This window comes from Sus scrofa, chromosome X, assembly GCF_054392235.1.
Source record: "Sus scrofa isolate SSC_HxYL_T2T_F1_AM1 chromosome X, Sscrofa_HxYL_maternal_Yorkshire_Landrace_v2.0, whole genome shotgun sequence".
NCBI lineage: Eukaryota > Metazoa > Chordata > Mammalia > Artiodactyla > Suidae > Sus > Sus scrofa.
Genome location: NC_139401.1, coordinates 121,691,291 through 121,712,623, shown reverse-complemented (window position 1 = coordinate 121,712,623; position 21,333 = coordinate 121,691,291). Strand labels below are relative to the sequence as shown.

Here is a 21,333-nt window from a genome sequence, read left to right as displayed (position 1 = left end):
ATCTTTTTTTTTTTTTTTTTTTTTTTTTGCTTTTTTGCTTTTTAGGGCCACACTCGCGGCATATGGAGGTTCCCAGGCTAGGGGTTGAATCAGAGCTGTAGCCACCGGCCTCCGCCACAGTCACAGCAACGGGGGATCCGAGCCACGTCTGTGACCTACACCACAGCTCACAACAACACCGGATCCTCAACCTACAGGGCAAGACCAGGGATCGAACCTGCCTCCCCATGGATACTAGTCGGATTCATTTCTGCTGTGCCACCATGGGAACTGCTAAGAGGAATCTTTGATGGGGACATTTCTGTCATGTTCATAATTCTAGAGGTGTCTCCCAGGGGGATGATCGTCTGTTCTTTCTTAGACGATATGGTAGAAATGTCAGTCACTAATAGGGTGGGAACCAGTGTGTTTACCAGACGTGTGGAAGATTGAGAAATGTGACCATCCACTGAAGTAATAAGCTTGGTGGCAGAGGTGTGTGAGGATGTGGTCTCACCAACAACGAAAGCTGCTGTGGTGCCAGTAGCCAAGCTAACATGTCCAGTACCACTGAAAGTGTATGGAAAGCCGAGGGCATGGGTAGATGTCTCCTCCACTTGAGCTATGGGTTGGGTTGCTAATGGTGTAGATATAGCTGAGGTCACATGAGTGGAGGACACAGCGGGAGTGTTGTCAGGGAGAGGTTTAGAGCAGGCAAGAGTGGGTCTGGAAGGGGTTAGTGTGTCAGCTGAGGTATAGAGAAGGATGGGCTCAGCCTTAGTTGCCACAGGAGTAGGAGGTCTCAGCGGAGGGGACTAGAGTTTCTGTCAGAGAGGGAACTGCCATGGGCGTCATCCTGACAGAGATCCCTGTGGCCTCTGAAGTGGTGTGCCTAGAGTCTCTGGGGAAAGGCATGGTACTGCAGGTTGTGGAAGCAGTCTGATCCAATGGTGGCACCGATGCTGTGGTTACTAAGGCTGATGACAGTGTTGAGACATCTGAGGGCACAAATGTGGAGGAAGTGTAGAAGGCTTGGACATGGTAACCTTAGTCTCCTCAGACACCACCACAGAGGTGATAGCACAGACATTAACAGTGAGAACACAGGGGTAGGAGGTGCAGGGGTTGCTGAGGAATGTGTATCAGGAAGCTGTGCAGGCCAAGTACCAGCAGACAAGGACAGCACTGTCCTGTCTGTAGGGACAGTGGCAAGCCTCATCCCCAGTATCCTCATGGTAGACGCACCCAGGGCCTCAGGAAATGCCTGTGTCCTCCCAGAAGTGGAAGGTAGAGTCGGATTCCCCTCGGGTGGAGTCTCTGAAGTCCAATGTGCTGTGTAGATGTGGGTGGAATTAAAGATTTCTCTAGTTCCAGTGCATGAACTCCTAGGTGTGGTTTTCACTGATTTTGTAGAAAGCCAACTTCCTCTCACCTGTGTGTTGCAGTTTTCTTATCCAATCTGGTAGTCAGCTTCTCTGGATCAGGAAAAGGGGAAACGGATTCATCTGTTGCTTCCAACATTGTTGCAAATGGAGAAACCTCCATTGTCTCTGTTGGAGTTGATTTTCCCTTAAGATAATGGGCAGTTGTTTCTTCCCTTAAGATAATGGGATGGTTGTTTCTTTCCTTGTTGCAGTAGCACTGAATCTTTGTGTTACTGCAGGCTCCAGTCCAGGGGCGGTTGTCTCTCCAAACGCAGTTGTACCATTTGTCTCTGCTTGTGTGTTCTCAGGTGCACTCTCCTCAGAAGAAAAATTGGGTTCAATGTGAGTATGGGTAGGTATATCTACTGGTGAACAACTGTCTCCCTTGGCTTTGAAAGAAGTTTCTTTCCTGTGTATGTGGGCGGGGGGCGGCGGTTAGCAGTAAGGTGACAAGTTTACACTCAGGCAGTTTGGTTACAAATGCGGTTCCAGAAACTGTGGAAAAATTAGCAAACCATGAAGATGTCAGTTTGGATAGAACTGTTGTATTTCTATCTGCGGTAGCATCATCGGTAGTGGTGGCCTCACTCTCTGTAGATGCTTCTGGTTGGAGGATTATATTGGTGGTTGCAGATGAATGTTCTGTATGAGAAGTACTCTCATGGAATGCTGATGTCAGCAGGATCTGGTCTGGCCTGGCTGTCCAAGTGAGCTCATTGGTTGAGGATAGGTGGTCACCTTCGTCAGTTATTAATGTGGAACCAAACTCAGAAGCCATGGATGTGGAGGCTCACCTAGTAGAGATCAGAGGGAACAGGTTTTCACCATCTTGTGGGTGTATTCTGATTTCAAGGAAATATAGGATCCATGGGAGCAGCTGTGAAGAGGAGCACAGACTCAGGGGGCAGTGTTGATGCAGTACCCATGAGAGTAACTGTAGCTGAAGTCCATTCCACCGTGGATTGAAGGACACTTCCAGCAGCTATAGATGCAAGAAACTCCTGGCTAGTTATGGAGAGGGGCATGCCGCAATGCCTACAGATTTGTGTTTGGGCCAAGATGTCGTAGACATGGATGTTGGCTCAATAGATGAGAGTCAACATGTCCTCGTGAGAGCCAACTGAGATCCAGTCACTGAAGTTTCAGATACAACTGAATTCTTTCTAAATCCAGATGTGTCCAGGAAACTAGTAGCTACAGTTGGATGAAAGTTCTCACTACCAGTGGATTCAGCCACTTTTGGTGTCCTTGTGCTCTCTGAAGATGAGGATTTAGTTATTTTCATGGACTGTGTAGCACGGCCTGTGGAGGTACTCTTGGTAGACAGAGCAATGGCTGCTGACATAAACAAAATATCTGCTGTGGATGTAGCTGTCTCGGCTATGCATGTCTTTAAAAAACTTGATTCATCATTGTTTCCAGAGGTGGAGATGTCATATTGAAATACAGTCAGGTTGTATGATCAGTTGCAAATACAGGCATGTTTTTATATACCACTGTAGAAGAATATACAGTCTTCTGGGATTTGAGTGCAGTAACTTAGGATGGAGTTGTCAAAGCTATTTGTTGTGAAAGAGTGGTACTAGTTTCTTGAGTTGTTATATTTTCAGAAACAACTGAAAAATGACAAAGCATGTGTTACTTTGGATTCAACTTTAGCAATCAGAGATAATTCTTTAAAAAAGAGCTTTATGGAGTTCCCATCGTGGCTCAGCAGAAACGAATCTGACTAGAAACCGTGAGGATGCAGGTTCAATCCCTGGCCTTGCTCAGTGGGTTAAGGATCTGGCGTTGCCATGAGCTGTGGTGTAGGTTGCAGACACAGCTCGGATCTGGTGTTGCTATGGCTGTGGTGTAGGCCAGCAGCTGCAGCTCTGATTTGACCCCTAGCCTGGGAACCTCCATGTGCCATGGGTGTGACCCTAAAAAGACAAAAGACAGAAAAAAAAAAAAAGAAGAGAGCTTTATAATGTTTTTTCATATTTTTTAACAGGAGATAAGTATCAGATATAAATCAGAACATGTGATTACAATTGACCTTTGAATAACAGGGTTTGAACTGTATGGATCCACTTATGTGCTGATTTTTTTTCAATAGTAAATACTATAATACTACACAATCCATGGTTGGTTGAATCCTTGGATGTAGAACACCGTATATGGAGAAATCACAGAGCCAGAGGGCCGATTACAAGTTGTAAAGGGATTTTTACTGCCCAGGAGGATCAATGTTCCTAACTCCCACATTGTCCACGGGTCAAGTGTACTTGGTTTTTCTTTAGATGATTTTCTACTTTCCAAAATCTATATATAGTTCTCATAATGCCCTGGTGACAAGTAGAAGGACACCCATTCCGTGGTGTCTCCATTAGAAAAATATAGGCACTACTGGAGTTCCCATTATGGCTCAATGGAAATGAATCTGACTAGCATCCATGAGGACTCATGTTCGATCCCTGGCCTCGCTCAGCGGGTTAAGGATCTGGCATTGCCATGAGCTGTGGTGTAGGTCGCAGATGCAGCTAGGATCCCGTGTTGCTGTGGCTGTGGTGTAGGCCAGTGGCTACAGCTCCGATTCGACCCTTAGCCTGGGAACCTCCATATGCCACAGGTGTGGCCCTAAAAAGACAAATACATATATATATATATATATATATATATATATATAGGCACTACTAAAAGAGGGATGCATGTTAGAGTAGTATACTGATTAAGAGGATTAAGAGGATTAACTTTGGGAAATGAACCAATTTCCTGAAAAACCCAAGTTAACAAAATCCACTTAAAAGATAGATGAGTTGAGTCCTATATCTATTATATAATTGGATTGTATAGTTAAAGTCTTCCAAAAAAGAGGACCCACTTTGGATTCAAATGTATGTATTTTTAAATCCCCTAGAATTGTGCACCCCATTTTGAAGACTGCTGGAGCCTAGCTTATGTCTTATTTCAAGTCAATTAAATTTAATAGGTATTGTGAATACTATTCTAGGTTCGTTGAGAAATGTATGGAGTCCTTCAAAGAGCTCACACTCTTATTGGAAAAGTCTTATATTGCTAAAATATTTTTAGACAAATTATAACATAATATTTAAAAAACAAAAACAGGAAAATAATGTAGTTTATAATAAAGTGAACAATGGAGTATTCTCAGGTTTCATATGTTTGTAAAGGACAGGGGGAGATCAGTGCACTGCTTAATGAGGGAGCTTTTTCTGAGAAGACATGGGCCTTTTGAGAAATGATGCTGTTTGGGTAGAGAACATAAACGCACATGGCGATGAACGTGGAGGCAGTAAAATGATCAGTCTAGCTGGGAGGGGACCCAAAGGGAGAGTGAAGAGACAGATAAAAGAAGGTAGCAGCTTTTGTGTACTTAGCCAAGCACTCTTGCTACATGCAATCTCATTTAATGCACCTAACAACCCCGGAAGTGGATATTATAGTCACCCACATTTTAGAGTTGAAGAAACCGAGTGTCAGAAGCTTTACATAAATTGCTCAAGTTCGCACGGGGTTCAAACCAAGGTCTATCACCTATGCTTTTAACCATTACACCATTTGGAAAGATGTAAATTCTTGAGCAAGTAGAATGAGTGGATAAAAAGTAGTCTTTGGAGTTCCCGTTCCTGGCTCAGCAGAAACAAATCCAACTAGGATCCATGAGGACACAGGTTCAATCCCTGGCCTCGCTTAGGGGGTTAAGGATCCAGCGTTGCCTTGAGCTGTGGTGTAGGTCGCAGACGCGGCTTGGATCTGGTGTGACTGTGGCTGTGGTGTAGGCCAGCCTGGGGACCTTCATATGCTGTGGGCACAGCCCTAAAAAAGACAAGGAAAATGAATTTCACAGCACTGTACAGGATGAGTAGGAACGGAAAGAAACTGAAGACCAGGAGATTCTTTAGGACACCGATAGAGTCCTCCTCTCCACCTCACTGCTGCCAGTGCCAGGCCAACCCAACTACCCATTGCCTCCATACCTGCAAACAAGCACTGCTGACACAGTTACACAGGAGGATGAATTAGTACTTCTTTTCTTTTTTTGCTTTTAAGGGTCGCACCCAAGGCATATGGAAGTTCCCAGGCTAGGAGTCGAATTGGAGCTGTAGCCACTGGCCTACACCACAGCTACAACACCACCAGATCCAAGCCCCATCTGCAACCTACACCACAGCTCACGGCAATGCCGGATCCTTAACCCACTGAGTGAGGCCAAGGATCGAACCTGCATCCTCATGGATGCTAGTTGGGTTCGTTAACCCCTGAGCCATGAAGAGAACTCCTGAATTAGTATTTCTATAAATTCATGATCACCAATCTCAAATAAGCCTTTCACAATGACCATTCAGCCTACTACTTTTCTCTGATCAATTTATGCTCCTACTCTCTGCAATAACTATTGAAAAACTCCCCCATTCTCAAACTTTACCTTTGCATGTTTAAGTAACCATCCCTTTTACTTCATAGAAAAAAACAGCCGAAGTCATCAGATAGAAACTTAGCTGTGCAACCCGCTCAGAAAGCTGACACCAGCCATCATCCCTGCTTTCTGTAAGGAGCCTTCCCTTGCTGATTTAAAACATGTTCCAGTCTCTCACAATAAAAAATAAAAACCTGTGTGTTCCCATTGTGGCTCAGCAATAACGAACCAGACTAGTATCTATAAGGACGAAGGTTTGATCCCTGGCCTTGCTCAGTGGGTTAAGGATCTGGCTTTGCCATGAGCTGTGGTGTAGGTGGCAAATGTGGCTCACTTCCCAAGTTGCTGTGGCTGTGGTGTAGGCCGGCAGCTGTAGCTCCGATTAGACCCCTAGCCTGGGAATTTCCATATGCTGTGGGTACAGCCTTAAAAAAAAAACAATAAATAAATAAATTTAAAAAACCTCACATCCTCCTACAGGTACTGCCCAATCATTCCCCTCCACATCACAGCCAAACTTCTTTAAACAAAATTTGTCTCTACAGGCTGTCTCCGTGCTCCCCTGACCCATTCTTTAGCTAACACTGATCTGGCTTCTGCCATCATCATTCAACCAAACAGCACTCACTAAGGCCATCAATGGCCTCCATGTAGACAAATACTATGGATACTTTTTCAGTCCTCATCTTTCTTGACTTTTCAACAGCTTGTGATAATGTTGACCACTCTCTCCTTCATAAAATACTCTTTGAGTTGACTTCCATGACATAACACACTCTTGTTTTTTCTCCCACTTCTCTGGCCACTCATTATGGTTATCACCTTTGTAGACATAGCCTATTTCACCTGGCTGTTAAATATTAGGGTTCCCCAAGTGTTGGTCCCAACACCTCTTTTCTTCTCACTGTACAGTTTCTCCACAACCTAGGATTCCAATTTATATCTATACACAGATGAATCTCAAAGTTACATGTCTAAACCAGATCTCTGTCCTGAACTCCACATTTATATAACCAATTGTTTATTTGACATCACCTGTTGGATATCTCAGTAACACCTCAACTCATTCGGTCCCAACTTGAACTCTCTCCAAACTGGGTTTCAATATTCCCTCAGTGAATGGCTCCATCATGTATTCAACTGTGTAAGCCAAAACCCTCTCCCTCTGTCTCCTCCTTTTTCTCTCACCTGCTATAGCCAACCCATAAACTTGTCCTATGGAGCTTATCTGCTAAGTATCTCTCAACTCATCTGTTTCTCTCCATCTTTATCACTTACCACTCTGACCAAGTCACCATCCATCTCTCACCTGGACCACTACAGTAGCTTCCCAACTAGATTCCGCCTCTACTCTTGGGACCCATCCAGTCTGTTCCATAGTGCAATCAGAATGATCTGTTTGACACACAAATTTGATATTGTCTCTCTCACACACATCCCTTCACATACTCAGATCCTTTTAGTGACCTTGTGTTACTCATTGGATTTAAAAAAAAAAAACAATTTTCTTAATAGAGCCTATAAAGCTATGCAGGGTTTTGTCCCTATCTACCTCTCCAGCCTCAATTTGTACTAAGTTTCTCCCTTGTCCCACTAAAGACCTCTGCATATGCTATCACCTCGACTTGGAATGATCTTCCCACCCTTCTTCATCTGATTAACTTTTATTCATCCTCTAGAGCTCACTCATGCACCACTTCCTCAGGGAAGCCTGCCAGCCTTGGCCCCTGTGACTAGATCAGACTAATCTATTCTGGGCTCTTTTGACACCTCATACCTCTTCTTTATAGTACTTGTCACAGCTGCAGTTTTACATCTGTGTGTGCTTATTAATATCTGTCCTCCTCACTCACGGTATGGGCAGGAATCTCATCTTTCTTTGCTCATTCGCCATTGTATCCTCAGCGCCTAGCACAGGGCCTGGCACATGGCAGATGTCCAGTAAATACTTGCAGGCTAACTGAACAGGTGGAAATGATGCGGGCCTGGAACGAGATGAGAGTGGTGTAGGGATTCATAATCCTACAGCTACTGAAAGGAAGAATTGACAGGTTATATTAGCAAAAGGGTAGAAGGGATGAAGAAGACAGAAGTCTCAGAGAACTCAAGCATGTTACTTTGGAGCTACTTGGAGAATAGTGGTGATACTCAAAGACGTGGGAAAATTGGGACGACAGCCTCACTTGGAAGAAAAACACCCAGTTCAGGCTTGGATAAGTGGAATTTGGAATGATGGTGAAACATCCAAGTGAAAATGGTGTGTAATAAAATTCAAAGCTGAGTCATAATTTTTCTCCAGTTCAAATCACCCCAAATGAAATCATGCATATTTACCGCTGGGAAATTGGCATTTTGAATGCATTCACCTAGGAAAGATAATACCTATGACGTACAAATAATTATGGCGGCAGACAATCTACTAACTCATTTCACTGTCTTGAGCATTAGAATTACTTTTAATTTGATATATAGAAATTCTGAAATGTGTGGGGGATATTTTTTGGAACTTTGTGGTCATTCACAAGCAGAATGAGTGACAATCAGAAACCTGCAACTAACTGTATAGATGAGTTGACAAAAGTACACACATCAATAAAAACTCAGTTATATAAGAAGTACTTTCTCGCTTAATTTTACAACACTGTTTCAGTGATCTGAGATTCGTATTCTGTTAAGCTGTATCAAGACACCAGTATATTTCAGCCACACAATATTTATTTCAAGCTTTCTGCCTTCAAGTTTGTCCACAACTACAAAACAAGTAGAAGGAGAGTTGTCAGAACCTTGGTTTCCATTTTTGCAGCTGGCTTTACCACAGCCAATGGGGCTTAGCAAACCCGTTAAAGAGTCACTTACATGACATTTCAGGAGTGTGGCATCCCATGAATGCCCAAATTTGAGAGAAGAGTTCACAATTCCTATTCTTTTACAAATGATTAATCATTGAGCCACATCTAATTTTTAGGAAAATAATAAAACTCTAAATGCCACAAAAGCCTGAATTATCTTCTTTGATGCAGCATTCAAACTGCACTGTCAGAGAAATCCATAATAAGTAATGGGAAACTTTTTTAGAACACAGGACAGGAGTTAGGCATGATGTTTTTATCTAGGAAGGACTGAGCTATAGATGTTAATTGTTGTTAACACTTCCGGTAAGCATCTCAAAAAGAAGCAGAAGATGTAAAAAAAGAAAACCAAATGAGTTGAACAAAATTGCCAAGCAGGCAGCATTTTAAGTACCAGATATGTCTTAGGAAATAATGCAACTTTCATTTTAGTCGAAAGCCTGGATTTGCTTTTTTTTAAGTTTATATGATTTTTATTTTTTCCAGTATAGTTGATTTAGGGTGTTCTGTTAATTTCTACCATACAGCAAAATGACCCAGTCATACACATATATATATTCTTTTTCTCACATTATCTTTCATCATGTTCCATCACAAGTGACTAGATATAGTTCCCTGTGTTATACAGCAGGATCTCATTGCTTAGCCACTCCAAATGCAATAGTTTGCATCTAATCTTTCCAATGAAAGGTTTATTCCCAGAGAGATGACTGTCTCAGGTATTTCCTCTAAACTCTTTATTGATAAAGACTCAAATGGTTCTTTAAATCACAGAATTTTAGAACTGTCTTGGAGATTGTATTCAATCTCCTCATTTAGAGATTAAGTCCAGAGAGGTGCAATGTTGAGAAGATGAGATTTCCACAGGTGAAATATGCAGAGAAGAAATAAGACAGTGTGTGCTAGTGCTTCAATTATCTGATATCTGTAAGTATATACCCTCAAATTACACAGAACCACCACAAACCCCTGAGAAAGAAGAGATTCTACCTCAAAGAACCAAGAATTGCCAAACTTAGATAATAAAAGCCAAGTTCTGCAAATGCTGAACTGCTCGAGAGAAAGCAATCACCCAAAATAGTGAGACATATTAGATCCTAGAAGAGAGCATCATGGTGCTAAACCAAAACATGAAGGTGCCCTTGCAAGCCCGGGCATTGAAACCCAGCTGGGAGCTCCATTTACAGCCTTGCCCTCAAATAACACTCCTTGAATAATCCCTCATACACCAAATACCAGCAATCCAATCAAGGATCTGTAGCTTTTTAATGATGATCCATAGGAATTAAAGATTCCTTCAAACCCTAAATCTAGCAATTAACTACAATTGCTAACAAGCATGTTCAGTTGATATAGAAAATCATTTGACAAAATCCCACATCAGTTTATGATAAAAAATCTCTTGGCAAGTTAGGAATGGAGGGTATTTATATCAACTTGATAAAGAACATCACCAAGAAACCTATGGGTAACATCAACCATAATGGTAGAAGGCTGAATGCCTTCCCACTAAGACTGGGAACTAGACAAAGATGGCAGCTCTCACCACTCTTATTCAACATAATACTGGAAGTTAGAGGCGCTCCAGTAAGAAAATAAAATGAAATAAAAGGCATTTTAGATTATGTGATTGTCCATGTAGAAAATCCCAAGGATCCTAAAAAAAAAAAATTCTGGAACTTCAAAGGAAATTCAGGAAGGCTGAGGGACACAAAATTAACACTAAGAAACAAGTTTTTAGATTTAACACCAAAAGTATGTGCTATAACAAGAAAAATTTATAAATTAAACTTCATCAAAACTAAAAGTTTTGCTCTGTAAAATCCCATGTGAAAAGGATAAAAGAGTGATCTACAGGGAGTTTCCATCATGGCTCAGGGGTAATGAATCCAACCAGTATCCATGAGGATGTGGCTTCTATCCCTGGCCTGGGTCAGTGGTTTAAGGATCCTGTGTTGCTGTGGCTGTGGTGTAGGTTGGAAGCTGCACCTCTGAATTGACCCCTAGCCTGGGAACTTCCATATGTTGCAGGTGTAGCACTAAAAAGCCAAAAAAAAAAAAATTAGAGAGAGTGGATCTACAGACTAGGAGAAAATATTTGCAAAACATACATCCAACAAAGGCCTAGAATATACTTTTTTGCTATTTTGGGGCCACACCCACGACATATGGAAGTTCCCAGGCTAGGGGTCAAATCGGAGCTGGAGCTGCCAGCCTATGCCACAGCCACAGCAACACAGGATCCGAGCCACATCCGCAACCTACACCACAGCCCATGGCAACGCTGGATCCTTAACCCACTGAGCAAAGCCAGGGATCCACATCCTCACAGATCCTAGTTGGGTTCGTTAGCAGCTGAGCCTTGAAGGGAACTCCTAGAATGTATTTTAAAAACTCTCAAGACTCAACAGTAAAAAAAAAAAAGTCCAATTTTTTTTAAAAATAAGCAGTAAATTAGGAGTTTGAGGTTAACGTGTACACACTACTATATATAAAATAGGTAAACAACAAAGACCAATTGTATAGCACAGGACTATACTCAATGTCTTGTAATAACCTATCATGGAAAATAATCTGAAAAAGTAATATATACATATATATTACTGAATCACTTTGCTGTACACTTGAAACTAACACAACATTGTAAATTAACTATACTTCAATTTAAAAAAAGTTAAAAATGGGCAAAAGACATGAATATGCAGTTCACTGAAGAAGTTATACAGATGGCAAATAATCACAGGAAAAGATGTTCAATATTATTAGGCATCAAGGAAATGCAAAATAAAACCACAATGAAATATCACTACACACTTATCAGAATGGCTAAAATTTTAAAAAAATTGAAAACACCAATGCTGGCAAGGATGCAGAGAAACTACACCACTCATACATTGCTGGTAGGAATATAATATATTAAGCCACTTCGGAAAACAGTGTGACAGTTTCATATAAAATTAAATGTGCAACTACTTTAAGACCAGCAGTTACTTTCTTGGGTATTTATCCCAGAGAAATGGAAGCTTACACTCACAGAAACCTGTACACGAATGTTCATAGAAGGGTTTTTTTGGTAATGGCCAAAAATTAGAATCAGCCCAGATGATATATATATATATATTTATTTATTTATTTTTGTCTTTTTAGGGCCACACCCAGGCATATGGAGGTTCCCAGGCGAGGGGTCAAATGGGAACTACAGCTGCTGGCCTACACCACAGTCACAGCAATGCAGGATCCGAGCCATGTCTGCAACCTACACCACAGCTCACGGCAACGCTGGATTCTTAACCCACTGAGCGAGGCCAGGGATGGAACCCATGTCCTCATGGATTCTAGTCTGGTTCATTAACCACTGAGCCACAACCGAACTCCCCAGATGCCTTTTAACAGGTGACTGGATAAATTGATACATCCACACCAAGGAATCTTACTTGGCAAGGGAGAGAAACAAACATAGACACAACAACCTGATAACTCTCCCAAGACTGATGCTAAGTGAAAAAAGCTGATCCTAAAAGGTTACATATATACTATTCCACTTATTAACGTTTTTGAAATGACAACATTTTAGAAACAGAGGACAGAATAGTCGTAGTTGTCAAGGGCTAAGGATACAGAAAGCAGAGGTGGAGGGAGGGCGGTGGGTGTGTTTATAAAAGGGCAACAAAATCCATTGCAGTGTTGAAACCATTCAGGGCCTTGACTGTGGTGGTGGCCATGCAAAACTACACAGGTGATAAAATTGTACAGAACTTAAGAGACACACACTCAAATGAGTACAGATGAAACTAGACAAATCTGAATAAGAGAAATCTGTATCCATATCGATATTCTGGTTGTTACACTGTCATGTTGAAAAACATTACAGCTGGAAGAAACTCGGAAGTATACAAGGGATCTCCAGCTGTGTGTGAATCTACAATTATCTCAATAAAAATTCAATTAAAAAAAGCAAATGCAGGAGTTCCCACTGTGGCGCTACAGGTTAAGGATCTGATGTTGTATCTATGGTGGCATGGGCTCGATCCCCGGCCCAGGAAATTCTATATGCCATAGGTGTGGCCATCAAAAAAAAAAAAAAGGCAAGGCAAAACATTCTCTGATATCAGCCTTACAAATGTTTTCTCAGGTCAGTCTCCCAAAGCAACAGAAATAAAAGCAAAAATAAACCAATGGGACCTAATCAAACTGACAAGCTTTTTGCACAGCAAAGGAAACCATAAAAAAAAACCCAAAAAGACAATTTATAGAATGGGAGAAAATATTTGAAATGATGCAACTGACAAGGGCTTAATCTGTAAAATATACAAACAACTTATACAACTCACCAGCAAAAAACCCAACAACCCAATGGAAAAATGGGCAAAAGATCTGAATAGACATTTCTCCAAAGAATATATACAGATGGTCATCAAGCACATGAAAAAATGCTCAACATCTCTGATTATTAGAGAATTCAAATCAAAACTACTATGAGGTACCACCTCACACCAGTCAGAGTGGCCATCATTAATAAGTCCACAAATAACAAAGGTAGAGAGGGTGTAGAGAAAAGGGAACCCTCCTGCACTGTTGGTAGGAATGTCAATTGGTACAACCACTATGGAAACCAGGATGGAGGTACCTTAGAAAACTATACATAGAACTACCATATGATCCAGCAACCCCACTCTTGGGCATATATCTGGACAAAACTTTCCTTGAAAAAGACACATGCACCCACATGTTCATTGCAGCACTATTCACACTAGCCAAGACATGGAAACAACCCAAATGTCCATCAACAGATGATTGGATTAGGAAGATGTGGTATGTATACACAATGAAATACTACTCAGCCATAAAAAAGAAAAAATAATGCCATTTGCAGCACCATGGATGGAACTAGAGACTCTCATCCTGAGTGAAATGAGCCAGAAAGAGAAAGACAAATACCATATGATATCACTTATATCTTGAATCTAATATAAGGCACAAATGAACCTTTCCACAGAAAAGAAAATCATGGACATGGAGAACAGACTTGTGGTTGCCAAGGGGTAGGGGAGGGAGTAGGAGGGACTGGGAATTTGGGGTTAATAGATGCAAACTATTGCCTTTGGAATGGATAAGCAATGGGATCCTGCTGTATAGCCCTGAGAACTATGTCTGGTCACTTGTGATGGAGCATGATAATGTGAGAAAAAAGAATGTATACATTTATATGTGATTGGATCACCTTGCTGTGCAGTAGAAAATTGACAGAAGAACACTGTAAATCAGCTATAATGGAAAAAATAAAAATCATTATAAAAAAAAAAAAAACAGGAGTTCCTTTGTGGCTCAAAGATAACGAACCCAACTAGGATCCATGAGGATGTGGGTAAGATCCCTGGCCTCGCTTAGTGGGTTAAGGATCCAGCGTTGCCATGAGCTGTGGTATAGGTCACAGACACGACTCGGATCTGGGTTTGCTGTGGCTGTGGTATAGGCCGTCAGCTGTAGCTCCGATTCAACCCCTAGCCTGGGAACCTCCATATGCTGCGGGTATGACTCTAAAAAGCAAACAAACAAAAAAAGCAAATGTAAAGCCCACACTGTGCAGGTAGTTGAAGGATAAGTGACTGTCCATTTGTACTGGAGGAAGCACTGGAGCGATGCCGTCTGGCTTCCATCTTCGAAGGGCTTTGCAAATGTGTTTTGTCACATTCATTCTGTTGCCATTTGTGAACAAGTGATCACTTGCACAAATGATTTGCATGAGTTTGCTGTCTCTGTATTTTAAAGTGGGGATAATCCATGCTAATTCATGGGGGCCTGTGGGCTTAATTGCCATTTGCTCCTTCACTTTAGACAAAATTGTATTATTGTAATCATTGGGAGCTGGAGAACAGAGGTATAGAGTAGCTGAATATGTATGAGGCATTTTGTTGCAGATGTACCTGCCAACAGAATATTAAGTAGAACATTTGCTAAGGCACCAAATTCTGCTTGTGATTTGGGTATATCACCTCATATTAACGCTTTGCGTTTTTCTAGCCCACATTTTGCATCTGGTTTTTCTTTCCATCACGACCTATGGAAATATAATTCAGAGCGTGTTTATTAGATTTGTGAGAGATAATGGTGACCAGAAACTGCCACAAGCACATCTGCCTGTGGGGCAGGGAAAATGTGAAGTGAACACCTTTAAGAGGATGAGGGAAAAAAATTATTTTCAAAATGGTGTCTGTGTTCAGTTTCCAGGCAAGGACGTGAAAAATGAATTCTGTGACGGGGAGAGGGACAGGCTAGAGCATCCACCTCTGAATCCATAGGCGAAGGTTACCCTGTGCAGGAGAATACAAATAAGGAGGTTTGAACCGACTACAAACAGCTCTTGCTTATCTTCCATGATGAAAAATGAGGATAGAGCAGAGACTTGATGTACAGGGGCAAAACCAAATTGCCTTTTAGCTAGACGCGCCCATCATGATGACACCTTTCCTATCAGAGCTGATAACTGGAGAGAGGGCCTAATATCGGGCGGAAAAAGGCCTTAGGAAGTATGCAAACTGTATAATCAATCTCTGCATATTTTAAGAATAGTTAGCTCATAAAGGAATTCAAAGCAGCTGGAGCATTCGATCAATTAATAAATCTCAGCAAATCGATAGCTCCACACATACAGGGACCCTATGCCTTGATACAGAGTAGATTTCGCAGGATGGACTCAAGTCATGTTACTTCATTCTTTTCTAAGAAGGGATTTCTCAGGTGCACGAAAAGTGGTTTAATATGCATACCTTTAGGAAAATGCCTCATCTGCAGACATTCCCAAGTCAGAACAAATCCTTTGTTGAATCATGTGTCTGAGCTGGGATTAGGAAATTATACTCAACATATCTGGAGAGGAATTTTAATCGTCACTTCAAGAAATTCCTGTCACCATCCTCCAGTATTGTCACTGCAGCTATGGCGTAGGTCACAGCTGCAGCCCGGATTCAATTCCTGACCCATGAACTTGCACATGCTGTGGGTGCAGCAAAATAAAACATTCCTGTCACCATCCATTCCTTTTAAAAATACATTAGATGTTGTCACAGCTAAAACCTGGAAACAACTTAAAAATCCTTCAAAGGTAGCTCAGTGAATAAATTATAGCATATCCCTGTTCTATCATACGAATCAGCACCCACCCCATGGAAAATAATCAGATACCTCTATATTTTCTGATGTGGAAATATCTCCAAATATGTTATTAAATGTAAAAAAAAAAGGTACAGAGGACTATGCTTATGATGATAATCTTCACTGTAAAAAAGAAAAACGAAAAATATTTACATGTAAACTCAAGTTTTAAATTGTTTCTGCGAGGATATATTTAAAAATTGTTAACAATCATTACTTTTACGGAAAAACACTTGGGATAAGGGATTGAAGAGAAAGGAGACTTTAATTTATAGCTTTCTGCATTGTTTGAATTTTAATTATACTTGTCTATTAGTTTTATTTTAAAAAATAAATTCATTTTAAGAATTGTTAATAAAATATCAAAAACGGTAAATCAATTTAAATTGTGAAAGCTTATATCCTTTTCTCCTGAAATTGTCCTTTTAATAAGGTGTCCTATGAAATTACAAGCCCACTTATACCAACATTTATGTACAAGAAAATTCCTTGCAGCATTATTTGTAACAGCAAAACTTTGGGAGCCATTTAAATGCCCATCAATGGTGACCTAGTTAAATTACAGTATATCTAGGGAGTTCCCAAATGGCCTCGTGGTTATGGATTCAGCATCGTCACTGCTGTGGCTCAGGTTCGATCCCAGGCCTGGGAATTTCTGCATGTCGTGGGCACAGCCAAAAAAAAATTATAGTACATCTACACAATGGATGTATATATAGCCCTAAAAATGGATAAGGAGAATATAAATGTACTAATGTATCCATGATAATATTAAGTTAAAATAAATCAAATTGCAGAACAATATGCATATATTAGTTTCGTTTTTTTAAACTGTGCACATCCATACACACTCATGCTTTTTTTTTTTTTTTTTTTTTTTTTTTACTGCTGCACCTTTGGCACATGGAAGTTCCCAGACCAAGGGTAGAATCAGAGCTGCAGGTGCCGGCCTACACCACAGCCACAGCAACACCGGATCCAAGCCGCATTTGCGACCTATGCCTGAGCTTGTAGCAATGCTAGATATTAACCCACTGAGCAAGGCCAGGGATCAAGCCTGCATCCTCATAGACACTATATTGAGTTCTTAACCTGCCAAGCCAGGGCAAGAACTCCAATTTTTTTGGTTTTTTAAAAACTATACACACCCATACACACTCACACATGTGTACACACACTTATCATAGATCCATAGGAAAAAATTATAAAAAAATTAGACACCTCTGTAAAGAGTATGCAGGCTAGATTCTACTTTATACTTCATGTACTTTTGTATTATTTATTTTACTCACAACCATATTGTTGCATTTGTAATTTTTAAAATTAAGAAAAAATGCTTAAAAGCCACTCCAAAACTAAATTACTAGTGACTAGCACCTTTGCTGTTATTGTTATTTATCACTGTGCTGCTTAAATATTCCTGAGACATCTCCAACTACAGCGAATACTTGTTTATTAAACCCAGGTAGCGTTCATGGTTTTCGGCAAATGTTCCCCCAAAGCCTTGTTCTCATGAATATATAAATATATACATATATAATTTATGTGTAAATAGATTTATTGAGATTTGTAACCTAGCAATGGGCTCATTAAAATTTATTTTGAAAGGTCATAATCCTTCTATGGATCATAAATACCAATTTATTAGGCAAAAGCTGAAGCTAGGCATGTTATAACCACTCCTATTTATTCAGATAATTGCCCTCTTTTTCCCAGATGTCAGATGGCAAGAGGGCGGTAGAAGAAATTCTATGGTGTTACAGTCCCTTCAGTGGTGGGCAGGCAGTGGCTGTAGCTGGTAGCCTGATTTCCCCAGGTGGGTTATCAGCACCAGCAGTTTCCTCCGAAGGAAGCTTCTAAGCCAGTAGCTCATAACCTTTTGGGGGCCACAGACTCCTTTGAGGTAGTCCTGCAAGGTGTCGGGGGTGAAAAGAACATGGGCTTTGCAACCAGACAAATCTTTGTTCAAATCCCAGCTTCCATGCTTATTTGATGGGTGACCTTAAGCAATTCATTGAAACTCTCAGAGCCTCTCTTTCTTCATCTATAAAATGCCTGGCACATGACAAAAACTTAGTAAAAGGCAGCAATTGTCAATATTATTTTAGAATAGAATGAAAACTATAAACTGTCCTCAAAGAAAAAATTTCACCTTGCGTTTTTAGAATGCTGCATGCAATTTCAAGGGCTTTGCCCACTCGTCAAGGCCATTCTGGACCTCAGGGCAGGAACTCCTGGTCTAAGGTTTAGAGAGAACATTTGAAGAAACCCAAATAGTAGAAATAATATTTTCTACTCCTTTTACTGATTGTCATTTTAGGTTGTGTTTTCTTTTGCTTGTTTATTATATTGGATATTTGTATATTATGCCCACTTGGGCCTAATCAGACCAAGAAGATAGATTGTACATTTAAAAGTGTACGAAAGAGCAAACTAAGTGAAGGTTGTCTAACACTTGAAGACATCAGTTAGATTTGGCCATTTACCAGCAAAGTGGTAGCAAAGCCCATGGCAATTCACTAGCCAGGTTAGGTTTTCAAAGACCACTGCCAAGCATATGGATTTAATAGAGCCATACTTCCAGTTCCTTAGCTCAAAGATAAAGTTACTTTAAAGTGCTTTGAGTGAGCTGTTCAGGCCTAACCTACTAGTCCCCAGCTCCGTTTTGTAATCAGAGCCAACTAGGACAATTCTCTTATTTTTAAGGCTTCAAAAAAGAGAAAAGCCTAATGCCTTCAGGTAAGTAGCTCAAAGGATAGCTTTCCTGTTGCTTTGCATTAGTCTGATCTCAAAGAACCACCCCACCCTACTCCACCCTGGGATGTGCTTCTGCAGTTAACTCATACAGCATCCAGACTCCTGGCGACAATGGATCACCGTGGTCTGTAAGAGCCCTATTAAGCGTAGGTCGAGCCCCACTCCCTCACTGTCCCTTCCCAAATCCATAGGAACCGTAAATAATGTTCCTCTCAGAATAAGTGAACATTTCAGGAAATGAGAAAAAAAAATCCTGTCTTGATGCCGTTATCACAGACTTTCATCCACGCTTCAGGACTGCTGCTGCTCCTGCCGATGGAGAAGATTGGATTTGAGGGGAGAGTGGGGTTGGCAGAGAAAAACCATCCTATATTTCCTCCTCGAAACTGGAAAGAAGGGGAGAAATACATGCATACTTCCAAAGACCCTGTCATCCTGCAGGAGATATTCCACTCCCTAACAGTTGTTCCATATCATCATTGCTCTCAAGAGGAAAATGAACTGGCTTATCAATCCCATTCCCCACTAAAGGGAACTGGGGCTCGGGTAAAATGGCTGATTCTTGGGCTGAGTGGGAAAAGTACAAGATGAGCCTGTAACATCTTGTTGTGCTAGAAAGTAAGGAAGTGCTCGAAAAATAATGGGAATGTGTCAAAAGGACTCAAGAGCCAGACTGAAGGACTCCCACTGGCCAAATCTTGGCCAGTTTGAGCACGGAAATAAAAGATAGCAACAGATTGTAACCCATTAAATAAAATAAGAATCCATGAGTTCATGCTGATGTAAACACATAACTGAAGGAATAAATAAATGTGGAAGAAGAGAACACTCTGCCTTGCAACAGAATGCTAACTAATAAATGCAGAAAAATGATGGAGTTTTAAAAATCATTATTTTGCAGTCATCATAATAATAAGTGACTGAGGCAAGAATCATCAAAAGATGTAAAACTACTTGGTGAAATTTGATAAGAACAGGATATTGACATAGACTCCAAATATCTCCCCGGAAATTACTCAATTACAAAAGAAAAAAAAAATAGTAACTTTGCAGTGGAGAAATCTAGCCATTATCATCAGAAGCAAATGATGAAAGTTATCACCAGCAGGAATGGGAGAAATGGGCATCATGAAAGACAAGGAAAGACCAAGGATCTCTTCCAGATTAGAAACTGAAGAGACACCATATGTAAATGCAATGCATGATCTGAATTGGATCCTGAACTAAGTGAAAAAATAACTGTAAGGGAATGATAAATCGTATGGGGAAAATGTAACAGTCACTGAAGCTGAGTAAAGAATACATAGAAATTTGGAGTTCCCAGTGACGCAGTGGAAAGGAATCCAACTAGGAACCATGAGGTTGCAGGTTCAATCCCTGGCCTCGATCAGTGGGTTAAGGATCCGGCGTTGCCATGAGCTGTGGTATAAGTCGCAGATGCAGCTCAGATCCCGAGTTGCCGTGGCTGTGGTGTAGGCCAGCAGCTGTAGCTCCGATTCGACCCCGAGCCTGGGAACCTCCATATGCCGCCTGGGTGCAGCCCTAAAAAGCAAAAAAAAATTTTACAGATTCTTTTTTTTTAAAAAAAAAAAGAATACCCAGAAATTCTTTGTCCTAGTCTTGCAATTTTCTGTAAGTTTAAAATCATATCAAAATACAGGACTGAAAAAACGATTTGATCCATATTAAAAAATAGACAACAAAACTTTGGCAATCTTGGGCCTGTCTGAGGAAGACTGAGCCTGGGCCTAGGAGTGGGTATTTGGAGTAGCAAGCTGGAGGGACTGCTTTACCGCTACCCTGGCTAAGAAGGACTATTCCTAAGTTACTCACAGCAGCGCAGTCTCACGTCAGCAGTTGGAAGGATCTCCTTGACAATTCAAACATCTTCTTCCCAACTAACCACAATGCCGCTCAAACACTTCATAAACTCTTCAGTTCAAAGGATGTGGTCGCAGAGTTGAAAGTAGTGCAGGCTGCTGGTGAATCTGGGAACCATGCCTTTAACCTGGTGGTCCCTCTTCGTGAGAAAATGTTCTAGAACCAGAGTCCCATTAGGTGCCAGTATCCTTTCTATATTCAGGAAAAGCTCTAATCTGCCCTTCACACCATCCCATAGCAAGCACATCGGGTGCTACTGAAATGGAGTCAGGTGGTAACCGATGTACAGGTCTTGGCCAAGTTGAATGCTATTAGCTGCTGATGGTCTCCTGCAAGTCCAAGTTCTATGTCCTCTCTGCCCAGGAAGGTGTTACTAGGAATATAGGAGGCCACCCAATCACCTGATTTGTCACCCACAAATACCAGGTCAAGGCACACTGTGGATCGACTGAGTTAAGGAATGCCATTGGTCAGGCTCACATACGTGTCAGCTCTTCTGTAAAAATCCAGCCTTTTTCCTTGTAGTGAACATGCATCTGTCCGCATTTTGGGAAAGGAAAAGAGGAACTAATAAAAATTCAGTTACCAAAAAAAATCAATTTTATTATCTTCTTTAGCCATTCAGTCAAATCCAGATTATACAACACTATTATGAGTTAATACTGGTGCAAATAAACCAAATTACTAGATATACAAAAATCATCTCTTTTTGACATTGGCATGACTTTTTTGGCAGAAGAACTTCTTCCTAATTATATTTTGCCTGGGCTGATGAGAAAAGTTAGATTAGTGTTCCCAGAGCACCTGCCACCTGAATATTTTGGGGAGGCAGTCACTAGCACATGGCGAGTGCAGAGGAAGAAGCCAAGGA

The 21,333-nt window shown here is 41.0% G+C and overlaps 2 protein-coding genes across 2 annotated transcripts in view; both read right to left on the bottom strand.

Moving 5' to 3' along the window:
* Positions 1-2,242, bottom strand: part of ADGRG4 (adhesion G protein-coupled receptor G4) — a gene marked incomplete at its 5' end in the record, with an annotated part of 48,350 nt that extends 46,108 nt beyond the window's left edge. Inside the window, 9 exon segments of the mRNA XM_085008471.1 lie at positions 263-785; positions 787-998; positions 1,001-1,061; positions 1,064-1,419; positions 1,422-1,599; positions 1,602-1,774; positions 1,777-1,827; positions 1,830-2,233; positions 2,235-2,242. Of these exon segments, the coding sequence (XP_084864597.1) occupies positions 263-785; positions 787-998; positions 1,001-1,061; positions 1,064-1,419; positions 1,422-1,599; positions 1,602-1,774; positions 1,777-1,827; positions 1,830-2,233; positions 2,235-2,242 (1,966 nt within the window).
* A 9-nt stretch (positions 2,243-2,251) lies between these two features.
* Positions 2,252-21,008, bottom strand: LOC100621767 (adhesion G-protein coupled receptor G4). Its single transcript, XM_021079871.2, is given in 5 exon segments — positions 2,252-2,427; positions 2,430-2,804; positions 2,807-3,019; positions 20,415-20,750; positions 20,753-21,008. Coding segments are annotated over 5 exon segments (1,356 nt in total).
* Between the last annotated feature and the right edge of the window lie 325 nt (positions 21,009-21,333).